At 51.2% G+C, this 17359-nt stretch overlaps 1 protein-coding gene across 2 annotated transcripts in view; it reads right to left on the bottom strand.

The window, feature by feature from the left end:
- The window catches only part of SLC12A8 (solute carrier family 12 member 8), a 54314-nt gene extending 37307 nt beyond the window's left edge, over positions 1–17007 (bottom strand). The window contains exons 1-5 of one of the 2 annotated variants that reach the window (XM_069780920.1): positions 16994–17007; positions 12249–12471; positions 11350–11496; positions 8291–8482; positions 4467–4698 (exon numbers count right to left, since the gene is read on the bottom strand). In XM_069780920.1, the coding sequence (XP_069637021.1) occupies positions 4467–4698; positions 8291–8482; positions 11350–11496; positions 12249–12317 (640 nt within the window). In that variant the 5' untranslated portion in view covers positions 12318–12471; positions 16994–17007. Of the gene's footprint in view, positions 1–4466; positions 4699–8290; positions 8483–11349; positions 11497–12248; positions 12685–16993 lie in introns of those variants that run through there. The other variant, XM_069780919.1, reaches the window with a different exon arrangement.
- Between the last annotated feature and the right edge of the window lie 352 nt (positions 17008–17359).

Below are 17359 nucleotides of genomic sequence, written 5' to 3'. Positions count from 1 at the left end.
AGCCCCTGATTAGGACGCTTTGATTACTTTCATATTAAATATGTGGGAATATATTTAATTAATTCAATCCATCAAAGCCCCTGAGGCACCATTTGAGGGATCTTTACAACACCAGAGTGTTTATATACTAAATCACTTTAACAATTGCAGGTTCCCTGTCTGCTGGAGCAGCCCCAGGTGAAGCTCACCTCCCACGGCTCCTCGCCAGTGGTACCCAGAAGGCCTGCAGTGGGGTGAATCCTCCAAAGGACTCACCCTCGGAGGAAGAAGCGAAGATGATAAATGACTTTTCTGGGCTCTGTGTGAGCAACTTTGGGAAGCTAAAACCCAAGCGGGTGATATGAAGGATGTGGTTTGCCTGGAAAATAATCCCAAGCAGAAGCACCCTGACAGCAACACGCCTTCCAAACCTCCCTGTGTCCCTGAGAAATGAACTACCCAGGGTTCCCAGCCGGCAGGAGAAGGGGCTCAGCCCCAGGCAGCCAGGCTCCACACTTTCCCCAGCCATGGGGAACCGTCTGCTCCAGTACTGGGTGGGGGGTCCCAGCCCAAGGGGTCTCAATTAGTGACTTCCTAACAAAATAATCCCCCCCCCCCCCCCAGGCATTTAAGATGCTGTAGTCAGGCCCCTTTTGCTTGGGTTGCGATTCCTTTCATCTCCGCAACAAAGCGCAACCAAATTAACACCAGCCCTCCCCCCAATAACCGCCCCCGCCATGCACTCCCGCAGCCGCTCTGCATTAACGGGGCACCTGAGAGCCACTGCCAAAACAGGAAAGCAGGCGCCTAATTGAAAGGGAGTATTTGGGAGTCACCCTATACAAAAATTAGCAGAGATATGCTAGGAAAATAAAAGAGTGGGCATTAACGGCAGGCTTATCTTCTTTTTCCGTGACTCTAATGTTTGGGACGTGAAGAGGCCAAAAAGTTTCACATACTGTTCTGAGGAGCTGGTCACGGAGAGGAGCATCCTCTCCTTTACGTTCACCGCTCCTCCCAGAACAACTTAGGCTGATTTTGAGGTATAGACCTCCAGAATTAAAATGCATATGTACACAAGCCAAAAAATCCCCTGCATTGCTACTATGCAATTGTGTAGCAAGTGCTGGGTCTTGGTTATGGGTTGAGAAATCAAGCGCTGCCTGATTTCAATTCACCTGCGTTAGGTTTGGTAAAAACAGTAAACTGTGCTTAGGGAGAAAGACAATACGGATGTTTTCCGTCCCAAGGAAGGACCACGGGGGACTCCGTTTCTGGAGGTGGGACTGAATTTTAAGGTGAGTGGCCAGAGACAGCTCAACGAGGCTGGTTTCCAGACGGCACGGGGAGCCCCTCTCCTCGCTACCCACGCCTGGCCACAATCCCAGCCTGGGACCGTGACCTGTCCCCAGGGGAAACGCCAGCGGGAGCCAAGAGGAGGATTTAGGATTAACTCCAAAAAATCAGCCAGTCCCACCCCACCCTGCAGGCAGCCTGCGGAAAGGAGCAAAAGCCCTCAAGGCCAGGCATTGGGACGCCGCAGCCTGGCAGGGAGCAGGCAGGCCTGCCTGCAGTCTCAGCGGGGTCGGCAGTATCTGGACGAGCGACCCAGAGCCATCCCTGTCTGCTGGGACCACTCGGATCCTCCAGCCCCAGCTCCGGGCTGCAGGAGCCCGGCCGGCTCTCGGAGCGGGAGCGAGCCACAGCAATAGAGAGGGGGAAAAAATAAAAAAAAAAAAGGAGAAAAAGCAGCGGGAAGCCCTGCTGAGAAGCCCCCTTTTGTGTAAACACACTCCGTCCTCAGACTAAAAATAAAGGCAAACCACAGGAAGGGAGTGAGTGCTTGGACAATATCCGATTTGGTGTGTGCCTGGGTGTGAGCTGAGGGAATGGGGAGAAGAGCAGGGGACTCCACCCAGCGCAACCACACAAAGGCAGCCGTTTAAGACCTTCAAGATGGACAGGCATTCCTGGAGATTATTTAAATCCAAATAACTGCTGCTTGGCAGATGCGCAGTCCTTTGGTATGTGCGCAGCACTTGGAAATGTTAAGTGAGGGAAAAGGCTGCCATGGCAGGAGCAGGAAAGGCAGGATGACTGCATGAGGCCCATTTTACAGGTTCGGAGACCGAGACCTGAGGCTGTGAACTGAAGCCCCATAAACCTGTCAGAAAACAAAGGAAGCAACCCAGACGAGATGTCAGCTGAAATCTTTGCAGCTCACAGGTCCATCCTCAAAAATTACCTTTCCCTGCACGCTGCCCTTCGCATCTCAGTCACCGCTGCAGCCGAAGAACCAAATCCAAAACAGCCACACGCACGTGAAGGCTGCAGAGAGCTGATCGAGTTGACTGCCCACCCCAAAGGGGTCTCAAATGCTTCCCCAGGTGGTGGGCTCAGAGACACCGCACCCTGCCATCGCCATCGGCCAACTCAAGAGGATGGAGCTTCACCGACACCTGCACGGACAAGCGCAGCCTCCTCGCAGGAGGGATGCTTTGCTGACGGGTGCAATCGCACCCAAGAGACAAGCATCCATCCATGCCGTGCAGAAAGCACGCAAGATAGAGTGAGGAGGCTTCTTGAAGCCCAGCGCTCACCGTTGGTGCTGACACACCACTCAGAGGCCTTCTGGGGAAATGCAGGACTTTGGAGGAACCAACCATTCAGCCTGGCTCGAAACAGTTCTCTCACACGGAAGCGGTCTGTAAAAGCAGAGAAACCCACAGCTCTCCCCAGCCAGCCTTACAGCCACAGGTCCCACCATACAGGCAGCACCAGTCTGGGGTACTGGTGTTTGGGGCTTGGATCTGGCCACCATCAGCCCGATGTTCTTCCACGCGCTGGAAACCCTCCTGTCTTTAGCCAGCCACGGCTAAACTGCAGCATCTGCAATGCTCAACCACCTCATTTCCCTTCCTTTCTCTATTTTCTGTCAGAAGAAAATGACATAGTGCTCGTCAGTGGAGGAAATCAAAGACGACTATGTTGACCTCAACTTGGGCATGTTTCCTGCTGACGTTTGTATTCCTCTAATTCTCTCCTCCTGGTCCCATGTTCACTTTCCTACCATCAGGTCTCACCCTGAGTATTTGTTTTCTCTCTACTATTAGAAAGGTCTCTAGGTCCACATTAAAGGTCTCCTCTGAGCACAGCCAAAACGCAAACCCCCCGCTTCCTTTAGAAAACAACTTCCTATGAAACACAGCTGTTTGAAGCAGGTCAGTTGCCTTCTCTGCAAAACACGTCACACCGAGCACAACCGTCCTCGCTTCATTCTCATTTCCAAGTACCTGCTGAGACTTTTACCGGCTTTCATTTGGGGCATTTCTTAACAGGCTAAATATAAAATGCAAACACCTTTCCACAAGGCTCTCTGTGAGAGGGGAACAGCTGCTGGTGCAGCAGCTTCTGTCCCCACCCCACCGTCCTTGCACACCGTACCGGCAGCACAAAATAACACAACGGCACAAAAAGACAGCTGTGCCACCAGCCATCAGCCCTACAAACACCTACGTGACTCACCTCCTGCCTCCCAGCTCGGCGGCTGAATCCCAACTGTAAATCAAAACTGAAGATCTTTCCTTGAAACCGACTTTAGCAGGCCACTTGCAAGCCCCTAAGGTGCTGCTGGACACAGGGGAATCCAAGAAAAAGGTGACACCTTCTGTTTACTCAGTTAATTACACTTTGTTATTGCTGGAGTGGCCGCTGCAGCACTCATGGACCCCTTTCACCGCAACTCCCTGCATCTTGAGATGTGTTTCCCTGCAAACACCTCTTGGGGATGAGGATGGAGGGAGGGGAAGAGGACTCGGGGCGCAAGCAGGGCTGCAGGTGGGAGCCCCAAACCTCCGCCTTGCCCAAGCTGGAGCTGCTGCTGGGGAAGGTTAACGGGGGAGACTTGCACCCACGGCTCCTTGAAACCCCAGCAGTTACCTGCCCCAGCCCCTCCAGCTCCTTCCTTGGCTCCCCAACATGGCTCTGGGCAGCAAACGCACCGGTGTGCAGCCTGGGGTCAGCACTGGTGGCACAGCTCACCACAGCCAGGGTCTAAGTGACCTCGGGGGTCTTTGGATAGAAGATCTCCTTAACACAAAGTCACAATCCTCCATTTTCGTAGGCACAATGCTTAATGCAGAGTTAGACAGCAGAAGGCTACAAAGAGTGACTGCAAATGTAGCCACTCCCTGTTGTTAGAAAACTTCCAAGGGCAATACAAGTATAACAAGCGCACACATTGAGAGCTCAGTTCCTGAGGTTACACACCTAAATTAATAAGACATCTTCAGTGACACTCTGGAAATACTTACTCCTTCCAAAATTACAGGTTGCCTCTAAAAGATCGGTACCAAAGGACAGGGGACACATCTGGAAGCACTGAAGTCTATCTCTGCCCAGATGTGTAACTTCACAAAGACACCTAAGGAGAAAACCCCAGCAGATTAATGCCTCCTGAGCCCAACGTGATGAACCCCCAGTTTTACCTGGATCAAGGTGCGTGAAGGACCCGATGACAAAGTCCAACGTCGAGACGGCCAGTAGGAAGAGCAGCAGGAGCTGGAGCCTGATGATCCACTTCACCCCCGCCAGGTTGATCCCCAGCAGGCCCAGCAGGACAGCCAGGGAGATCCCACGCACTGCCCAGATGTTGCTGAGGCTCAGGACATCTGCGATGGACTCCGCAAAGCCAGTGATGTACATGGCACCTGCAACGCACTGAAGGACAGAGCTCAGTGAGCGCCCCGTGGGAGAACAAGGGATCCCCATGCACAGCCCCCATGCCAGGCCGGGTGGGTTTCTGTTCAGACAGACAGACCTTTGCTGTCACAATACAATCTTTAACGTTACTCTGGCCTATAGGGACTGAACCTTATTGCTAGAAGACAGCACACTGCCAGGGCAGCATACCTACTGCCCAGGTAAACAGAGAAGGCTGGGCACTAGGGCCAGCAGCCCAGCAACTTTCCACTGGCTTTAAAATTCACCCTCCATTAATGCTCCAGGAGAAGCCACGCTGGCTTCTCCAAGGGAGAAAAGCATGAGTCAACCTCCAAGCTTCTTCCCTTCTTCTGTTTCTCCAAAGGATGTGGTCCCAGCTCAACACCTGCCTGAAGAACGGCAGTTTGCTTCCCCCTTCATTGCATCCCAGGGGTTATTTTTAACTCAGTGTTTAGTTTGGATGTAAAGTCTGATGTTTCACCGGCTCCCCATCTCGCTGCTGGAACGGAGCCTGCACTTTTGAGGACAGCGCATTGTGCAAGCCATGCCCCCTGTGCTCCCGGGAAAGCTGCTTGTTTGTCTTGCTGCAGGGCAGGACACGTGTTCTGCCCTGGATGGCTGCGAGTCTGCAGGATGGGACATCTGCAGCACAGCTTCAGGCCTCAAACACCACCACAGGGCAGCAATCCTAAATACCAGGACATTTATTTCCCTCCAGAGGTTCCCACTCACTGACATTTCAGCAACAACCCCCTTCCAGTGCACGGCATCCCTGGCAAACCAGGTCGGGGACGCCTGTCCTGCGACCTGTGGTCCTGCGACCATATCCACTATCCCCATCCACGGACGAGGGATGGGCAGCACAGCTCCCACACGGCTGGAAGGGAGAAAACACCCACCCAAGCCAGCAAGAGTCAGAGCAGACCCTTCCTTTGCTGCAGATGCCCCTTGGACCGACCCAGCGCCGCTCCACTGAGGGTGTTGACAACCTGACCCATACCCAGCAGCTGCGGGTTCACGCACGGTTTTCGGCAAGCACGGTGCACGGGATTCACCTGTTCGAACTTGGACACCTACAACTTGGAGATCCTGGAGAAGGATTCACTTCCATCATAGGCAGACACCTAGCACAGACAGCGTGAACTACACCCTGAAAGTCTCTCATTCTCGCTGGTAGCCCCACCGTGAATGTCTCCATCAGAGAAGCCTCAGACTCTGCAAGGTAGTCCCCAAATAAGTGGATGTATTCTTGTTTACTTGTGTTTAGCATGGCCTACACTACCACTAAGTGGACCACACACGCCTTACAGGGGTGCTTTCTCCAGAAAACAAGTCCCTCCTGAGCTAGCAGAGGATAACACCCTGTGCCGGCACAGCTCCACTTGGGGCACCCACAAAAACTCCACTTGAGACCTGAAGCCAAAAAAACCCCAAACAGAATCTCATTCCAATAAACACGTTAAAACTAGGTGCAGTTCTTGCCTCTCACGTGAGGAAAAGCCCTGTAGACAGAAAGCAGTCCTAACCCCAACTCCCTATACCTGACCAACAACAGTTTTTGAAGAAGTTACGTTTTCTTAACTAAGTTTTCTTTCCTTTCACACCAAGGACGGCAATGTGCAAGGACACTCTGAAGGGAGCAGAGCGGAGCAAGCCCCTGACAGTCTCAGCACCACAAGGCTCCTCGAAGCCTTTCCCCTGATGGACCATGAGCATCACCAGCAGAACAGAAGAGCTGGGTGCCCACAAACACCCCGCTGCTCCGCACACAGCAATGGCCGGGGCCCCCTGCGGCACTGGGACACAGGCTGGCTTCTCATGAACTACCCATCTCGAAATCAGAACTGAGTTCTAGGCTGAAATTTGCAGAAATCAGTCCCTTACGAGCCTTTGTAAAACAAACCCTTTGCTGGGCGAGGAACGTAATTGACTTTCAACACCCAGACAAGAGCTTCCACTACCTTTGCTTTTGGGATTTTAGGGCTGGACCCTGGAAAACCTCTGCTTGCCCAAGCAGGTCTTACTGCAAACCGCTCCAGGAAAGGAGACTGCAGAGAAAAGCACCAAACCCCAGCCTCGTGGTTAGAGCTGCGGTGACCAAACACGCATCGGTCTCTCTAGGACCTAGTAGACGTGTGCTGCATCTTTTAGGGCAATCTGATTAAGCCTCTCCTCTGGAGCATGCCAAGAGGACAGCAAAGCCCACCTTGGCCACCAGCTCACCTTGGCTGATGTGGCAGGAGCCCATCTCTGCAGCAGCCCCGCGGCAGTGAGCCACCTCTCATCTCCGAAGGCATCAGCAGCACGTGGCCAGTCATTCCCCACTTGCCCCAGTCAGACCAGGGAACGGGGAATACCCCCATTTCTGGCCAGACTCACCTCGTGACAGAGGTTACAGCGCTCCGTGAGCATCTTTTAGCGGGGGAGCAGCCCGCGGCTGTCGCAAAGCACGTTGGGCAGAAAGCACGGCCAAAGAGAAGGGAAAGACATCAGCTTTCGGGAGCAGGCAAAGCGCTCCTAAGCGAGCTGCCAGCTCCCACCCCGCAGCTCCCCGTGCGCACGGGATGCCTCGGCAGCGGCAGGGGCCGGGGCTGCCGCAGTCCAGCTTTTACAGCCCTCAGGACAGCCTGCAACCTGATTGCTTTCCCAGACGGGGTCCGCTCGGAGAGCAAGAGTGGAAAATATGACAGGAAGGATTCTCATGTGTGGCCCATTTCCATATCTTGGCTTGTAACTGCGTTCAGTTTGTATTTTATGGACACTTGCTTTTAATCTGGAGTGAAAGGAGAAGAGGGGACTATTTTTGGTTTGGGGTTTTTTAAAGGTTTTTGGAGATTGCTGCAAGCCAGTCAGTTAAAAACAAACCTCAGTAAAAACGCTTCTCTGCTCGCCACATTTTATACTGTTCATAACATCTTTATGGGGGGAGGGGGTTAAGTTACTGCAGGTTTAAGAGATTACTTTCCATTCTTTATGTTTGTTACTTGTGTATTTCGGTGCTTCACCACCATGACAGCTCCTTGGGGCCTTTCAGAAAATCCAGAACCGTGGCTTTTAGATCTCAAGAAGACAATTGGCTGTGGCTCTTACCGTTCTCCTCCCATACCGGCTCCACTTCTGCTGGCTCCCGCAGAGAAGCAGCCAAGGCTTGCCCGGTCCCTAAGGGCACAGGGAGCACGCCAAGGCTGACCTGCCAGCCCACAGCCACTCGCTGTGCTTTAGGTGGCCACCCTGGCCTCTCCCGCTTTGGTTTAAGTCAAGTCGCTCGCCAGCAAGGGCATGTCCTGGCAATGGGGGTAATTTGGGATGGGAGGGCATGTCCTGCATGGTTTGCTTGTTCAGACACCCAGTTCCCGCACCGTTGTGACCCGTGCCAGGCGGTGTATTGCCATGCACAGGCTTGCTCTTGGGGAGCAGAGTGGGGCTGAATGCTCCCCGTGGTGCTCTCCCATGCTGTCCAGCACACTGGAGCATTACTCGGATTTTACTTGGAGCATTGCTTCCTGTGGCGGGAAAGCACAAGATTAATATCTGCATTGCAAAGTTTCTATATTTTCTTTAAATAACTTTTTTTTTTTTTTTTAATTACCTGGCCAAAAATATAAAGGAGGCCAACGGTCCCCCCTACTTGACCTCCAAGGACAGTAGAAATCATGGAGTAGACTCCTCCACTTCCGATGCTGCACTTCTCACACACCCCAATTCCAGATAAGACTGTCACCAGGGCAACCAGGATGACAAAGGACACCAGAAACATGCCCATTACAATGCCAGTGTTTCCCTGGAATGAAGAAAAAAACCAAACAAAAATAACACACCTAAATAAAGATCAACCCACACCATGAAGATGTCGAGACAGAAAAAGGACCCATCTGCTCCTAGTCACTAGTGATCAATGAATCTGGAGTCATCACAGATTAAAAGAAAAAACCCACGCACCCTACTTATCTAATTAACGTAACTGATTGCCAAATTTACAGATCCTATTAACGTCCCTCTGAAGAAGACCTGCCTCGTCTTGGGGCTGGGCAGACCTTTGCATGAATCACTGATTTTTTCCTCTGGTTTAAAAAGAACGAGGTCAAACAATGATTCAGCCACCAAGGGCAGGGGATCACCACCTATTTGTATGTTTTAGAATGACACGCTTAAAAAAAAAAAAAACCACTTTCATAACAAAAAGTAGTTTCAAAATTGAACCCCTGGGTTTTGTGCCAGCTGATTTGTTAACAGCATCAAGCTCACATTTTAATTTTTCAGAACATTTACCTTTAAAAGCTCTGATCCTCCCAAACAACGAGATACCAAAGAACAAAACCCCAAAGGCAACACGGCGCGGAAGATAAATAACACTCTCATAAACCAGCGCGTGCTGGGCCTTATCTGCAGGACGTACACCGAGTGGCAGGCAGCTCTCGCCCTCCCTGTGCTCGGGGGAGTTTTGTGCAGAGGATTCAGCCCCACTGAAAAAACAAGCCCCTTCCAGCTCGGGTCGGAGGGAGGACTCCGGGAGGAGCTGCTGCATCAGCCATGGTCTGGCTGGGGGTGAGGAGCAAAAGCCTCTGAACAAACCCAGCTGCAGGTCCCTGTTAGCAGCTTCAAGGGCCAGCGTCACCCTTATTTTTGAGGGTTCAGTTTGCCATTTAGGTCGGATTTTCAGAAAGAGAAGGCGCTCAGTACCTCCAAAAACATTCAAGCACCTCTTCTGAGCTCGGGACCTCCCAACCCTCTCACACACGGCTGTAATTTATTTTCCAGGGTCAGAAGTTTTCCCTCGTGCTCCAGCCCACCTTCCCCTGCTGACAAATCGCTCAGCCTGGTGCACAGTGATTCCAACTGTGCAATCAGAAATCTCCTCCAGTGCCCAGCGCTTCGTTAACGTCTGCCTTTCCTTCCCCTGCCTTTACTCATATTACAGGCCGTGTCCGCATCCCTCCTTTCCAACCTTGCTCCAGCAACGTTCATTTTTGAGGTCATACTAGCCTTGATGGGGGTTTGTTTATCACCAGCACTAAAAGGCTGCTTCTCAGCTTTGGGGTTGGTTGAAATCCCAGATTTTTTTTCTTTTCTCTTTTTTTTGTGAAACAACAGAAACATATCCAGGATGTTGCTATCATCATAAAATCCTATTTTGGTTCAGCATCCTGCTGCCTTTGACAGGGGTTTTATCTGGTCAGTAGGGAACGGAGCCAAGGTTTGCTATAAATGCAGCTGCTGGCTGGGTCAGCACCACAGCCCACTACAACCTGATACTCCTTCTTTAGAAGGACAATTGGACTTTTTTTCTTCAACAGCTTACCCGAGGTTAAAAGGGTTAATAAACACGACATGCTTCAGTTAAAAACAAATAAAATAGCACACATACGCAAACATACACATAGCCTTGGGCTTTTCCAGAATCTGCTGGTGGCAGCAGGCTATGGCAGCAGCTAGTTAATGGGCAGTCCAGTGGTTCCCACAGAAGAAAGGGTTAACACAAAGACCAGGGAGGAAGGCTGGACTCACAGCAACAATAGCAAGCAGAGAAAGTGGGAAGAAAAAGCCCCCATTAAACACTGATGCCTATTTATGCATGCGTGCTGGAAGGGGTTAGTGCAGTGTTATAATAGTTGTTGAGCATTTTGGCAAGATTAGGGTCCCCTGGAATTGCAAAGCTTTACCAGACCCGGCTCTGGAAATTTATAGCAAAAGCCTGACTCTGCGAACGGCTCGACATATGACTGTCCTCTGCCAGGGGAGCTCTCTGCCAACCCGGACTTCTCCTCCCTTCCCTTTTATGCTAGCTTCCAGCTGGTTCAGTTTTTCTTTTATTTACTGGCTTTATTTTTATTTGTGTTTGCTCCAGCAGTAACTTGCTTTCAAAGGAGACGTGGAGGAAATAAGATCAGGGGGAAAAGGGAGCTAGGAAAATCATCCCGACCTCTCCACCACGATGACTGCAGCTCCCCTCAAAGCCTCCAGTGAAGCAATTTTCAATACAGAGTGCAAGTGTCTTCCTGCTCCTTTTGGAAGATGTCCACCGTGCCTGTGACATGAACTCGTGCCTGTGACACGAACTCTGCCCGAAGCTCAAATTCCACCCGTCCCTAGGGGAGCTTTCCTTCTTCTAAGGGGAAATTTTGAGGGACAATCCAATGTTTTGCATCAGGAGGGGAGCAGAGACACTCTTCCAGGCTCTGACCCTCAGTAAGATACTATTCTGGATCCACAAGTGGAAGTCCCTTTGACAGCGATGACAATTTCACCTGACTGAGGACTCCAACACTGACACGTTTGGAAGAGACCTGCTTCAGTGGTGTTGGGAAGATGGCCGAGTGGCTGTAACTACAGCAATACATTTTACCTGAAAAGTGGTTATTTTGTCTCAACAATACAACACAAGGGTGTCCCTGCTCATTGTCAAGGTTGGTTGTTGGGTTTTTCTTTTTCTTTCCCAAAGCTAAAATAGGAAACCACTTATGTAAGACTGCTTCAGCCTTCCATTTTAGTGGAACTTTTTGAAATGCTACAAAATACCAGAGGATGTAAGCAATGCCTACAATGAGCAGCAAAGAATCCAAAGTACCTGGGTGGCGACGGAGATACGAGATAAGGACTTGAGGAGGAAAATGCCTATTCACATGTTCAACCAAGTCAGCACTCACTCACCACAAGCCATCCCGTCCTCAGGAAAAGAACCACTCCAAAAATGTTGATCATGCAGGAGGTGAAGACGCCATCCCACGTTCCAAAAAGCACCGGCTCCCACACAAACAGCTGGATCTTCCACCAGGGCTTGGTCTGTGTTTGAGATACCTAGAGGAAAGCAAAGCCTTCAGTTTTACCTCTTGTGCTTTATAGGCAAGCTGCAGAAGTGGTGCAACAGCCAGCCACCAACAGTGGGACGGCCACCAGCAGCTGCTAACACACCACTTTGCTGCAAGAGAGTGTTCCCTGTAACACCCTATTTATATTCTTGTAGGATAAGCAGCAGCAGAATCCTACTCAGCCTCAGCGAATTAACCCCCTTGATGATGTTACACAAACCAAAAACACCATTCAAGGGATCCTTTACAGAGCCTGCAGCTATATGTTGTGCTTCTCCTTCTGTCCCTGCCAAGCACACCACCAAGACAAGCAGGGTCCTCAGTGCACTGGAGAAGTCTCTTAGATGAGAAGACAAACCAGGCTGGACCAACTGGGACTGACAGCGTAGGTTAAGATGGTCTTCCCATCACATGCAGTCATTTCTGGTCAGGACACCACGTTTCTAGAGGAGACGCGGGACTCTGGTACTCAGGGCACCAGTGAATTTCAGAGCTGCTGGAACCGAGACCTGACACTCCAGGGAAACTGCCGTTTTCTTGTTGCAACTGCTCCCTCCCGCCTTCTGGAAACCAAGTCCCCTCTCTCCCTTTTAAATAACACACCTGAGGTTTACGCAGCAAAAAGAAGGGCAGTTTTGTTACTTCAGCCCTGTTTACCTGCCACAGAGGTGACCAGGAGGAGGTGCGGAGACCACAGAGATGGAAACTTGGGCTATGAAGGGAAATGACTCTCCTACATACCTGCTGTGCTTCCTCGTGGAACAGCTCTTGGACATATCCTTCGCTTCTGGGACCATTCAGGCTGAACATCGTATCCTTCGTGTCGCCTCTGCCTGTCCAACGCGCAGCTCTAGCACTACAACAGGCGAGGCTGATCCGAACAGAAGGTCAGCTATTCTCCTCAGTCAAATGCCTGCGGTGCTGGATCCCCCGTTGTAGAAGATTCATGATTTTATTGCACTTACTGTGAAAGCGGGAAAGATAGAAGACACCGCTCTTGCCTTCTGAATCTGCAGAAGCACAAGGTGATTACCTAGACGGAGCCGAGAGCGACTCATAGCAGATGCTGAACCACAGAGCGACACCACAGCAAGCAGAGAGCAGTACTGCCCCAGCACCCTCCCAGGACCTGTCCGTGGCACAGGCTCTGTCATCAGCCCTACATTTAACAGCCCTTGGTGGCCTATGCTGAATCTATCCACACCGCTGGGGTCCCCAGCATCCCGCAGCACTAGCTCCACAGCTTCACTGTGTGCTGTGTGGGAGAAGTATTTCCTTTCATCGGTTTTAAATCTGGTGCCTGGTAATTTCATTGCATGCCCCTGTGTTCTGGTGACATAGGACACATGAACTACTTACTGCCCAGCACCACTAATCACTTCACAGCCTTGATCGCATGCCTTTCAGCTGTACCTTTTGCAGACTAGAGTCCTGCCGATGTAACCTCTCCCCTGACAAATGACCTCGTTACCCAGCTCTGCCCCTCTTCCAGTATGACGCAGAGATGGAACTGGAGCAGCAGAAGCTGTCCACCAACACAGACCCACACTCTGCCTTCCTGATGCTCTCAGCCACATCCCCTGCACCGACGTACAGGAGCCCTTCTTCATGGTCGTACCCACCCTCGGAGGTACAGTTGTCTTGTCTGCAGCGGCCCAACTTCAGGTTTGTACCTGCCACAGGCAGACTCTGGCAGTGGGTCAGGCTTAATTCAACACCACGTATGTACCAAGAAAGCAGCATCAGGCTTTATTTCAAGGATAACTTAGCCCATCTTTACAGAAGGGGAAAGCTAGCACAAGCATTTCTCTGCCTCGAAATTGCTGGTTCCTCTCCTCATTGGGGTGGTTTTTATATGAAGGTCTCCCTCTAATTGTGGAAAGCTGCTTTTATACACCTCCCTCCAGCTGGCTGCAAGCCTTAACTTCCCCCAAATGGTCTTGTGATGGCCATCAACCAGTTACCCACAGTCTCCCACACCAATTGCCAACAGAGCCTTTCTGGCCATTCCTCAGCACAGCTACACCATGCCTAGGTAAGACAAAGAGGGCTGCAGCCAGAGGGAAGCAAGACATGCTCCACGGATGTGGAGAAGGCAGTTTGTCTGGATCGTTGGCTCTCCTGGGGCTGACAGCTTCCTGGCCAGTTGAGCTCACATGCTTACAAGAACCAGCCATGACCACACGAGGCTTGTACCAATGGCTGGACACCTTACCTGAGACCACAGACCTAATTTATCATGGGTGCAGCGTGGGAATCTCTGACTCCTCAAGCTTGCAAGCTACGGAGACAAGACAACCAACAGAAATGTGCTTTTCCTATTGCACAGGGTCAGAGACGTACAGAAACTACTTTGGGTCACTCAAGATTTCTGCATCAGGGTCGGAATCCCAGCTCCCAGATAGGCACTTTCACCATCCTGTCTTTATTATTCTACTTTTAAATACCCGAAAATAAATAACCAATGCTGCCGCTGCTCCACCACGGTGTTTCAGCCGCAGAAGGACTCCTGTAGCTGGGGTACAATGGCCAGCACAGGACGTTTTTCTTCACCCTGTCCACGTGGCCGGTTAAGCAGCACCAAAGCCATAAGAGTTCATTGATTCTGCACCACTCCCTCCTCTTTTTTTGAAGCAAATAACCCTTCACAGTATCACAAATGGTCGCTGTTACTGCGAGACTGGGGCTTCAAGCAGGGTGAAAGCAGCAGGAGCAGAGGAACTCTAAAGAAACAAAGCTCATGTTTTTATGCAAATAGCCATTGTAATAAAAAAAAGCAAGAAAATACACGACGTGAAACAAGATTACAACTGAACAGCCATATTCTCCTAAGATTCCCCAGCGCAGCCCTTCCTCACCAGAGATTTCACTCAGTAAAGGATTCACTGTGGCCATCCAAACTCCTGCCTTTCACAGCAGTTCCAGCTGGATGTAGAAAGAACAGGGAGGCTGCAGCCCTGCGGCCCCCGGCTCTCCTAAACCGCTCCACCAAGGGAGCCCAGAAGGAGGTGGCCCCGACCCCTTGCAGCAGCACAGGTAGGTTTGATGAACCCGTATTATCAATCTGAAACTTGCAGAGTACAGAGAGAAGGGCTCCCCGCACAGATTTCGCACCTGGAGCTCACTTCGCAGGAAACGTTACCCTCCTAGACATTTAAACCCCCTTATCTCACAATTTCCTTCTTTTTTCTCAGCGTTAAAACCCCTCTCCAGCCCTGTGCTCCCGTGCCCTTTCCGCTCAGCCCTGCTCCCGCTCCCCTCGGTGCAAGAGCTTTCTCCTCCGCAGTCGCAGGAAATTGCCTCTCCGCTATTGCTCCTCTGCGGCGTTTCCAACCGCCCAATATCTTATTACCCAATTCCGCAATTGTTTACATCCCTCCTCAACGTACAGATCCATTCAGCCCTATGAGGTAACCGAAGCAAACACAGGAGGGGGTACAAGGCACAGAAGCGAGAGCTGAACAAACATGCCAGGACAGCCGCTGTACGCGCAGCCGCGTCCCGATCCACGCGACGCGCACGTTACTTTTGCGATTTAGGGTCCGAAAGTGGAAAGTCCTTGGGGCAGGAGCCTTCCTCTTGTCCCATGCAGCACGCTACCAGCGCAGCGTGGTTTCTAAGTTGCTGCACAGCACAGAGATGTTTTTGCGTGGTATTATCTATCTAGGTCACCAATCTAGTGGAAGCTTTTTCTGTTATACACACCAGTCTGCCAAAAAACCCAAATAGGCACAGTTTTCCCTCTAATATAAGCGTACCTCTAACTCAAAAGTTAATTGATATTACTTTTCCTAAAGTTTCTGCCAAAGCCACTAACCAGTCTATAAATTAAAGAAGAATGATTGTTTAATCTTTCCATACCATTTAGCACTCAAGAGAGCAGAAGAGCATTAGCAAACCTCCTCGCAGAAACATTACAAAGGCTCGTCTCCTTTTCCTGCAACGCTCCTATATTTAATTACAAAACCAGATTCCTACAGATGAAATTTCTGTGCCCTCCACATCCTTTCGAAGCAATAATATTTTATTGATTGTCACATTAAAGCCATTTCTGAGCTAAGCGTCGCTGCTCTGAGCTACTCAACTGCTGGCTGATCTTAAAGAGGGAAGGTTAACGCCTTCCCGAGCACAACTGCGTGTGGTCCCACGACCTCCGAAGCCTCCGTCCCTGCCAGAGGAGGTACGTCCAAGCCTCCCTCCCTCAAGGGACCCAGCAGCCAACCGCACTTTAGTTTTAATAAATCCCCTCAACTCCTCTCCAGGTCAAGTTCTTAAAAACACCTAATTTAGGGGACCCTGAGGAAGGCAGGAATTAAAGGGAAATAAAGCAGCCATCGGCGCAACGAAGGTAACGCCACGCATAGGAGCGCTTGGTTATTCCCAGTTATTCCCGGTTATTCATTTACTGCAACAGCCAGGACAATTACCCAACTCTTTTTGTTTCTGCGTATCTCTGCGGCGTAACTAACGCTGCGGAACACGAGAGATGGGAAACGAGCCCAGGCTCACCTCAGCAGCCTTAATTCCCCGGTGTGGTCAGAAGGCTTCGGTTTTGCAGAGGCCGCGGCGCTGCCAACACCTCTGAGCCTCCGGCCGCTGGGCCCACCGCCGCACCGGGGCTGTGCCCACCCCTCCCCGGGAAACGCTGCAAGTACCTGCTCGCTCTCCCTTTTTCTTTTTTTGGCCCTTGTTTGCTCTTCTTTTTTTTTCCCTCCCTTTTTTGCTTTTCTTTTTTTTCTCCTTTTTTGCTTTTCTTTTTTACTCTTTTTTTTGGCCTTTTTTGCTTTTTTTCTTTGCTTTCCTTTTTTCTCCTTTTTTTCTGTTTTTCTCCTTTTTTTGCCTTTTTTGCTTTTCTTTTGCTTTCCTCTTTTTTTTGCCTTTTTCCTTTTTTGCCTTGTTTTCCTTTTTTTTGCTTTCCTTTTTTTGCTTTTCTTTTTTCCTCCTTTTTTTGCCTTTTTTGCTTCTTTCTTTTCTTTCCTTCTTTTCTTATTTGCTTTTTTCTCCTTTTTTTTGCCTTTTTTGCTTTTTTCCTTTCCTTTTTTCTCTTATTTGCTTTTTTCTCCTTTTTTTGCCTTTTTTGTTTTTCTTTTTTTTGCCTCTTTTGCTCTCTTTTTCTTCTGCTTTCCTTTTTTTGCCTTTTTTAACTTTTCCCTTTTTCCCCCCTGCCTTTTTTGCTTTCCTTTTTTTTTTTTTTGCCTTTTCTTAATTTCTTCTCTTCCCCCCCCCCCTTTCCCCCTCATTTTCCTTTTTTCGCTTGTCCTTCCTCCATTTCCTCGCCTCCACCTTCCCCTCCCCCGCCCCGAGCGAGCTACCACAACGCCCCAGCCGGAGGCAGCAGCCGGCAAAACCGAACCGAAGCGCAGCAAGCAGCCACCCGCGCCGTCGCCCGTTCCCCCCCCTTCCGCCTGGGCCCCGCCGCGGGCCGGGAGGGGGGCGCTGACCCGCGCGGGGTCCCCGGCCGTCCCCGCCGCCCCGGCCCCACTCACCTGGCGGCGCCCGGCCCGCTCTCCCGCGGCGCCGCCTCCCGCGCAGGGCCGGCCCCGGCCGGCTGCCACGTCTACCCGGGCACCGCTGCCCGCCCGCCCGCCCGCCCTGAGGCGCTGCGGCCGGGCCAGGGAGCTGCACCTCAGCGGCGGGAACACCCCCACCCCCACACACACCCACCCGCCGCCCACCTGCTCAGTTTGATCTACGTGTTTTGTGGTCGTTCCCACCCGGGGAAGGCGCCGGTTAGTTGGTCCAGGAGGGGCTGAGACATTGCGGTGCCAAAAGCGAGCGGCGGCGGCACGCGCATCGCTGAGTGTAGGAAACCCAACTAATTAGGGTTTAGGAGCAGACGTCCACTAAATCGG

Source organism: Haliaeetus albicilla, chromosome 4, assembly GCF_947461875.1.
Source record: "Haliaeetus albicilla chromosome 4, bHalAlb1.1, whole genome shotgun sequence".
NCBI classification, from domain to species: domain Eukaryota; kingdom Metazoa; phylum Chordata; class Aves; order Accipitriformes; family Accipitridae; genus Haliaeetus; species Haliaeetus albicilla.
This window is presented reverse-complemented; position numbering and strand designations above follow the sequence as displayed.